This window comes from Ovis canadensis, chromosome 3 (assembly GCF_042477335.2).
Source record: "Ovis canadensis isolate MfBH-ARS-UI-01 breed Bighorn chromosome 3, ARS-UI_OviCan_v2, whole genome shotgun sequence".
In the NCBI taxonomy this organism is placed as follows: domain Eukaryota; kingdom Metazoa; phylum Chordata; class Mammalia; order Artiodactyla; family Bovidae; genus Ovis; species Ovis canadensis.
In genome coordinates, this window is record NC_091247.1 from 13274127 (window position 1) to 13283361 (window position 9235).

General features: G+C 38.7%; 1 protein-coding gene across 1 annotated transcript; it reads right to left on the bottom strand.

Annotated features, from left to right (window-relative positions):
- Positions 1-1236: 1236 nt before the first annotated feature.
- Positions 1237-2172, bottom strand: LOC138438047 (olfactory receptor 1J21-like). The gene has a single exon (XM_069586291.1). It carries the CDS (start codon positions 2170-2172, stop codon positions 1237-1239), a length of 936 nt encoding a protein of 311 aa, XP_069442392.1.
- Between the last annotated feature and the right edge of the window lie 7063 nt (positions 2173-9235).

Here is a 9235-nt window from a genome sequence, read left to right on the forward strand (position 1 = left end):
ATACACATCTACAGTCCAATAACTCTTTTTCTGGGTATATAATTTATGTAATCTCTTGCTTGTACACAATAAGTAATGCACAAAAATATTTGTCACTACATTTTCATAATAACATAATGCTGAAAATAAACAAAAAAGCCATAGAGAATAAAACAGATTAGTGTTTCTTTTATAAGAGATTATAAACAAAAGTATACAATGTGATGATTTTTTAAATATAAATTTATTTATTTTAATTGGAGGTGATGATTTAAAATACATATATATTGTGAAATGATTACCAAGATTAAGATAATTAACACATCTATCACTTCCTTTAGTTAATCTTTTCATGTGTGTACTGATAATGCTTGTGAACCATCTTCAGAAACTTTCAAGTATGCAATACCATGTTATTAACTAGCCATCACACTACACTTGGTCCTCAGAACTTATTCTTCTTCAAACTAAAACTGAACCATTTGACCTACATTACCCACTTCCCCCTACACCCTGCCCCTGGTAACCACCATTCTATTCTCTGTTCCTATGAAATCAGCATTTTAAAAAAGTTTCCACATATAAGTGATACCATATAGCATTTATTGTTGTCTGGTTTATCAAATTTTCACATTGTACACTTTAAATATATACAATTATATTTGTGAAAAAAAGCCACAGAAAAAGAAATGTTTCAATGAAAGCTTAAAAGATAGGGATTTTAAAAATGGAACAGGAGGTTGTTTTAAAAGTAAAAATATAGTAATATTTTGAGAAGAAATTACAGATAGAATTAATAATAGATTTCTAATTAAGGTCACTCAAAAGATAACTTTTAAATGTATTGTGGAATTAAACTAAAAAATAAAATCATAAGCCAACTAGAAATAATATTTTTGTTATCTTGAGAAGGGGAAAATGCTTTGTTACATAAGGTCTGTAAATTATCCACACCCCCTCACCAAAATAGTGAGAGTTGTGACTACAAAAACTTTTCTTCAGTGTTTGTGGAACAATGAATATCACAGAAAAAAGGAGGGGGGAAGGAAGTGGTAGTTGTGCAGGTATATTTGTAAAATCTTTCCCTCTCTATAATGAGCAAAAAAATTAAACAGAGAAGAAAGCTATGTGCAAGCTGAAGCAGAGACTGAAGATAGAAGGCCACATCGAGACTCACTAAGAAGTAACTAATCAGAGAGGAAAGGATACTCACATTGTATGTGTGGGATTCAATTAATAGGGAAACAAAGGTTATCCTTATGAAAATGTTCCTCTACTAAGTATATTTCCCAGAGCTCCTTTCATATCCTGATTTCTCAGACTGTAGATAAAAGGATTTAGCATGGGAGTGATCAGAGTGTACAATATGGCCACAATAACATCCTTGTCATTGGAGTTATTAGATGAGGGGAAAAAGTACAGTCCAATAATTGTTCCATAGTACAGAGCCACTACAGAGAGGTGGGACCCACATGTAGACAAGGCTTTGTAGAGTCCCTTAGTAGAGGGGACCCTAAGGATGGTGGCCCCAATGCAACCATAAGAGACCAATATGCATGCAAATGGGAGGGTAATGACTGCCACTCCCACAGTGAGGATAAACAGCTCATTGACTGTGGTATCTGAGGTTGACAGTTTAAGTAAGGTAGCAAGGTCGCAGAAGAAGTGAGGGAGAAGGTTGTCTCCACAGAAAGAGAGACGGGCCAGGAGGAGGGTGTGTAAGATGGCACTAGCAGAGGATAGGACCCAGGACACAATTACTAACAGGAAACACAGGCTCTGACTCATAACTGTGATGTAGTGGAGGGGGTGACAGATGGCCACGTACCTGTCGTAGGCCATTGAGGTGAGAAGAAAGCTGTCAAGACACCCAAGCATTAAGAAAAAATACACCTGGGAAATGCACCCAGCATATGAGATGGATTGACTCTGTGTCTGCATATTCATGAGCATCTTTGGAGTTGTGACTGATGAAAAAGTGATGTCAGTGAAGGCCAAGTGGCTGAGGAAGAAGTACATGGGGGTGTGAAGGTGAGGGTCCAGCCTGATGACCAGGAGGATGAGCAGGTTGCCCAGCACCGCGATCAGGTACATGCCCAGGAACAGGGCAAAGAACACACCCTGCTGCTCTGGCCGGATGGGGAGCCCCAGGAGGAGGAACTCAGACACACTGCTTTGATTTTCCCTCCCCATGGTCTCTTTTGCTGGAGATGAAAAAAAAAGAGATGAAAATGTGGAAGCATGAGAAATCATTATGACTATCACATAATGAAACATACTTTTGAACAAGTTAGTACATGAATCTTAGCCTGAGTGGCTCATGCTCTTTGCTCCACTAATGGACTAGTGATGGTCTGGATAAAAATGTCCACCTAGAAACCAGCACTATTTCTTTTGGAGAAACCATGTAACATTAGAATTATTATTATATCAAATCAGGCTCAAACCTGAGGAGTTCAGGAGTTTATAACAGAAATCTGAGATTATTAATAGAATATTAGGCTGCATGGCTATGTCAGTAACCAGTTATTAGAAATACTAGTAGAGACTCTACGATTGATCTGTTGGCCTTTCTTAACCTTCTGCATGCCTCTCACACACTTTAGCTTATACTTTGTTTTGTGGATTGGATTAAGATGAGACAACCCAATGGACTGCTCTGTATCCCCCAGAAACTGGGATTTGGAGACTTGGTAAAAACATGTAACTGATCAAATGAAGGCACTAAAGACAGGAGTTTTTGTCAATAACATAAAAGATCTAGTGACATACCATGTAATATGATCAGTTCTTCTCTTAAGAGAATGGCTTCCCATTCCTCAGCATTTTCAATCTGCCATCATTCTTTGTAGAGAGATTTTCATGGGACATGGAGGAAAAAAAACAGTTTCCCTTTTAAATTCCAAACTTATTCCCTCGATTCTAACCAGATTATTTTATTCAAGTTTTCAAAACATCAGTAAATAAATAAATAAATTTAATTTAATTTAATTTAAAAAATCAGTAAATGCTTTGGCTTTTTCCAATCATGTCCTGGGTCTGCCCCCCCCCCAAAAAAAAAGCTCATCTTAAGTATCTGGCAGATATAATTTACTGAATAACTTTCATAGTCCTAACCTAGGTTTTATGCCAGTGATTCATAACTGATATTTCCTTGTTGTATTCTAACACTTTGCTAAAATTATCATTTTTCTTTCTTCTTCATGTCAATTCAATTTGCTCATGGGAATGTTCATGAAATAATAGAGCAAGAGAACGTGGCGGTCCGTTGACTAAAAAATAAAATTCGCATACTATATAAGCACATGTACTCTAAAGCTCTCTGTCTCTTTGGAAGCTGAGAAAGTATCTCACAACAGAACTCATCTTTCCTGCTGGGGGTTAACTGAAGTTTGCATTATCTACCAATTCTCCCAATTTGACTCAAGTTATCTCTACAATGTCTATATTCCTCAATTTATTGCATTTAAAAATCCTATTTACTTAATATTATTACCTGAGATGAATTACACATTCAGTGTTGCTAATTATTACTATGCTAATACTAATCAGTTTATCGCAATAAAAGTGCCAACTAGCTGTCTATGGGCATTTAGATTGTTTCTAATGTTTTACCATTTCCAATGATACCTCACTAGTAACATTGTTCAAATGCCTTTTTCACATTAGCTTATATATCTGTAGGATAAATTCCTAGAAATGCTATTGGAGGCTATATAAATTCATGATAGTAATCAGTTCAGTTCAGTCACTCAGTCATGTCCGACTCTTTGCGACCCCATGAATCGCAGCATGCCAGGCCTCCCTGTCCATCACCAACTCCCGGAGTTCACTCAAACTCACATCCATCGAGTCAGTGATGCCATCCAGCCATCTCATCCTCTGTCATCCCCTTCTCTTCCTGCCCCCAATCCCTCCCAGCATCAGAGTCTTTTTCAATGAGTCAACTCTTTGCATGAGGTGGCCAAAGTACTGGAGTTTCATCTTTAGCATCATTCCTTCCAAAGAATACCCAGGACTGATCTCCTTTAGGATGGACTGGTTGGATCTCCTTGCAGTCCAAGGGACTCTCAAGAGTCTTCTCCAACACCACAGTTCAAAAGCATCAATTCTTCAGCGCTCAGCTTTCCTCACAGTCCAACTCTTACATCCATACATGACTACTGGAAAAACCATAGCCTTGACTAGACAGAACTTTGTTGGCAAAGTAATGTCTCTGCTTTTGAATATGCTGTCTAGGTTGGTCATAACTTTCTTTCCAAGGAGTAAGCGTCTTTTAATTTCATGGCTGCAATCACCATCTGCAGTGATTTTGTTAAATTACAAGCTGAGGTGATAAGGAAGTCTATTCTTACAGGTTCTTTAAAGTGAATTCTAGATAATAAAAATCCTGTTGAATAAAGCTTATAAAAATAGGCTTTGTAGTTATGTTGGATAATACAGGACTATGGTGTTTGAGGAATAGGTAAGATTCAGCACAGTCAAATTAGTAAAAAATAAGTAAAAAATCCAAATGCAAAAGAATGAAATTGGACCCTCAACCTAACACCAGGTACAAAAATTAACTTGAAACGGATCAAAGACCTAAATGTAAGAGCTTAACTCTAAAACTCTTAAAAGAAAATAAATAAATGTTCATGATCTTGGATAGGTCATGGTATTTTAGACAAGACACCAAAAGCAGAAACAACAATAGAAAAAATAAACTGGACTTCATAAAAAAAAAAAGAGTGTTAGTAAGAATTTTAATAGGAGGCTATTTATTGCAGTAGTTCAGGTACAAAAGAATACCTGCTTACACCTGGATCATAACAGCAGAGATGAAGATCATCACAGATTTAGGATAAAATTTAGAGGAAAAGCCAAAAAGACAACAATGAGGAAGAAAGATATTTAAGAAGAGATATAGTTTTCCCTATCCTCTCAAAGATTGGCTAGAGGATCAGTTTGAGATAAATTATTTTACATGGAACTGTCTGCTATATGCTGGTGAGAAAAGTGGTAGAACTACAAGAGGGATCAATAATACACACTGGACACACACACACACACAAACATATGTATCACAGCTCTGCATAAATTCTACTCCCACTGTTGCCTCTTAGGTGGTGAGCACATATACCTTCAGCTACAAGGCATGGGAATGTTCTTCCATTTCTCTCTAGAAGACAAAGAGTACACTGAAACAGTGGAGGCTCTAAGGACATCGAAGAAGCCTTGCAAAAGGGAGAATTATAGTTCAAAACCAAATAAGATAGATATACTGACATACATTTTCTTATAACCCCTGAGCAATGGGAGTGGCTTTGAAATTTATGAATAATGGAGAGGACCAGATTAGGGGTGGCAGGGGAACCCCCCCTGCTAGTTCCAGGTTAGAGACAAATGGGAAATAATTCCTTCATTGTCTTTGGTTCCCTTGAGGGAAGAACTCTCTGTTGACAGCAGGAAATAGGAGAGTTCACCCCACAGGAATAATGGATAATAACCACACAGCAACTTTTAAGAACTTGGTGATTCACAAAGCTTTTTGCTTTCTCAGTTGACACTGGGGAAAATGTGTTTCAGAGTCTATAACAAACCAAATTGGAGCTTGAGTGAGTTAACCAAAGTCTCTTGTTTCTGGATTCCATGTTATTTCAAGAACACCAGAAACACTTTAATACTCTTGTTCTCTGAACAAAAGATTGAGGGATTTTATGTCTCATCACCACAACTGGATCCTGGGGAATGGACTACAGTTTGTTTACACATTATGATTAAGTTGATGATCTCTTAAGTTTGAATACAGTCTAACAACCCTGTATTCTTACTCCCTCTAACTACATTTAATTTTTTTTGCATCATATTTTACATCTTTTTATTTTGTGCATCCCTGAACTACCTATTGTGACTATAGATGATTCTATTGCCTTTTCCTTTATTTTTATTGGAGTAGAATTGCATTACAATGTTGTGCAAGCCTCTGCTGTACAATGAAGTGAATCAGCTACTTGTATATATCCTCTCCCTCTTGGGCCTCCCTCCCACCCACCTACAGAACACTGAGCTGAGCTTCCTGTGCTTATTGACAGGTTGTCACTAGCTGCCCATTTTACATATAATTTTTTTTTACTTTATGTTTGCCTTTACCAACAAGATTTTTCCTTTTGTCATTTTCATTTTTCCAGTTATCGGCTTTTCTGCTTAGAGAAGTCCCTTTATCATTTCTTGAAAGCCATTTTAGTCTTTTAGCTTTTGCTTGTCTGTAAAATTCTTTGTCTCTCCTTCAAATCTGAATGATAGACTTGTTGAATATAGTATTCTTGGTTGCAGTTTTCCCTTTCAGAACTCTGAATGTGTCATGTTACTTCCTTTTGTTCTGCAGAGTTCCTGCTGACAAATCAGCTGCTAGTCTTATATACATAACTAGCTGCTTTTCTCTTACTGCTTTTTTAACCAAGATTTATTTATTTTATTATTTTTGACTGTAAGTGGTTCTCCATTGCTGCACGCAGGCTTTCTCTGGTTTCGTTGGGGGAGGCTACTATTCGTTGCAGTACACAGGTCTCATTGTGGTGGCTTCTCTTATTGCAGAGCATGGGCTCTAGTGCACAGGCTCAGTAGTGGTGGTGCATTGGCTTAGTTGCTCTGAGGCATGTGGGATCTTCCCGCACCAGGGATCGAACTGGTGTCACTTGCATTGCAAGGTGGATTCTTAACAACAGGACCACCAGGGAAGCCCTCTCTTATTGCTTTTTACATTCTCTCATTATCTTTTATTCTTGTCACTTTAATTATAATGTGTCTTTGTATAGGGTCTCTGTACTTTCTGGATCTAGATATCTGTTTACTTCCCCAGGTAAAAGAGGTTTTCAGAAATTATTTTTTTTAAATAAATTCTCGACTCTTTCTCTCTCTCTTTTCCTTCTGGGACCCCTATAATGTGAACGTTAAGTTGTCCCAGAAATCTCTTAACTCATCCACATTAAAAAAAAAATCTTTTTCTTCTTTTTTCTGTTCACTTTGGTGATTTCCACTTTCTTGTCTTATCTAATCTATTGATATATTGATTTCTTCTAGTGTATTTTTATTTCAGTTTTTGTGCTCTTGAGATCTGTTTTGTATTCTTTTATCTCTTCTTTATATTTTCTAACTCATAAGCATCTCACTATGTTCATGTATTCTTTTCTTAATTTCATTGAGCATCTTTAAGATTCCTGGAAGAAATATCAACAACCTCAGATATGCAGATATACCACCCTATTGGTATAAAGCAAAGAAGAACTTAAAAACCTCTTGATGAAGGGGAAAGAGGAAAGTGAAAAAGTTGGCTTAAGACTCAACATTCAAAAAACTAAGATCATGGCAACCAGTCCCATAGCTTTATGGCCAATAGATGGGGGAAAAGGAAACAGTGACAGACTTTATTTTCTTGGGTTCCAAAATCACTGTCAATGATGACTGCAGCCACAAAACTAAAAGACGTTTGCTCCTTGGAGGAAAAGTATGACAAACCCAGACTGTGCATTAAAAAACAAAGACATCACTTTGCTGACAAGGTCCATCCAGTCAAAGCTATGGCACTTCCAATAGTCAGGTATGGATGTGAGAGTTGGGCCATTAAGAAGTCTGAGTGCCTAAAAACTAATGCTTTTGAACTGTGGTGTTAAGAGAAGACTCTTGAGAGTCTCTTGGACTGCAAGGAGATCAAATCAGTCAATCCTCAAGTAAATCAACCTTGAATATTCATTGGAAAGACTGATGCTGAAGCTCCAATACTTTGGCCATCTGATGTGAAAAGATCCTGATGCCAGGAAAGATTAAGGACGGGAGGAGAAGGGGGTGACAAAGGATGAGATGGTTGGATGGTATCACTGACTCCATGGACATGAGTTTAAGCAAACTCTGGGAGATGGGGAAGGACAGGGAAGCCTGGCATGCTGCAGTCCATGGGGTCGCAAAGAGTTGGACATGACTTAGCGATTAAATGACAGTGACCATTGCCTTGAACCCTATCTGTTAGATTGCTTATCTTCACTTTCCTTAGTTCTTCTGGGGCTTTGTCTTATTCCTTTTCTGGAATATGTTCTTCTGTCTCCACTTCTACCTACTTCTCTGTGTTTATTTCTATGTATTAGGTACATTGGTTATGTTTCCCAGTATCGGAGAAGTAATCCTACATAGGACTATCCACATGTACTATGTACCTAACAGCATGCTACCCCCTGGCCATCTAAGCTATATGTTCTAGGGATGTCCCCTATGTGGGCTGTGTGAATCCTTCTGCTATGGAAGGACTGGCTGTTGTAGGGAAATTGTGGGTAAGACTGGTCCCTTACCCAGTTGGCTGCCTGGCTCTACTTCATGTGTTGGCTGCTGGCTTCAATTGGGTGGGGCTGGGTGGGGCCAGGTCTGGTGTGACTACTAAGTCATCCCTAGGTTGATGCTAGCCCACTGGTGGGGGTAACTAGGTCACTGGCTGTTGAGGGACCCAGGACTGGTGGTTGGGTAAACCTCTGGTGCTAATGGACCAGAGGGAGAACCCCACATGGCACTTGCCAGCAGCAGTCTTTTTATGGTAGAACAAGCTTCTACGAATGGCTGCTGCCAGCATCTATGCTCCCAGATGGAGTCCTAGTTGGTTGGCTCCTGTCTCTCTGGGAAGTTCTCCAAGATCAGCGAGTGAATCTGAGGGGCTCCTTTCAAATTATTTTCTCTACATGGGGACTCAGAGCATGCGAGATTTAGCATGTGCCCTTTCAAAGTAGAGTCTGTTTCCTACAGCCCTCTCCCACATGCCAGCCCTGCTGGCTTTCAAAGCCAGACATTTTGGAAGCCTGTCTTCCCTGTACAGAACCTCCAGGCTGGGAAGCCTGATATGGTGCTTGGACTCCTGGCTTTTAGGCGAGAACTTCTTCAGTTGTGATTATCTTTCCTTTTGTGGGTCACCTTTCCAGGGATATGGATTTTGATAGTATCACATGTCTACCCCTCCTACTTGTCTCACTGTTTCCTTCTTTATATATTTAGTTGTGGAAAATCTTTCCTGCTAGTCTTCATGTCATTATCTTAGATAGTTGCTCTGTAAGTAGCTGTAATTTTGGTGTGCTTGTGGGAGACGAGGAGCTCAGGGTCTTCTTACTCTGCCATCTTGGCCACTTTGCATCTTTATTTCTTCTTTTTGTAGATAAGAGCATATCTTAATCTGTTTGGGCTACTATAACACAATACCAAAGACTGGGTAGTGTAAGCAACAAACATTGTTTTCTCATAG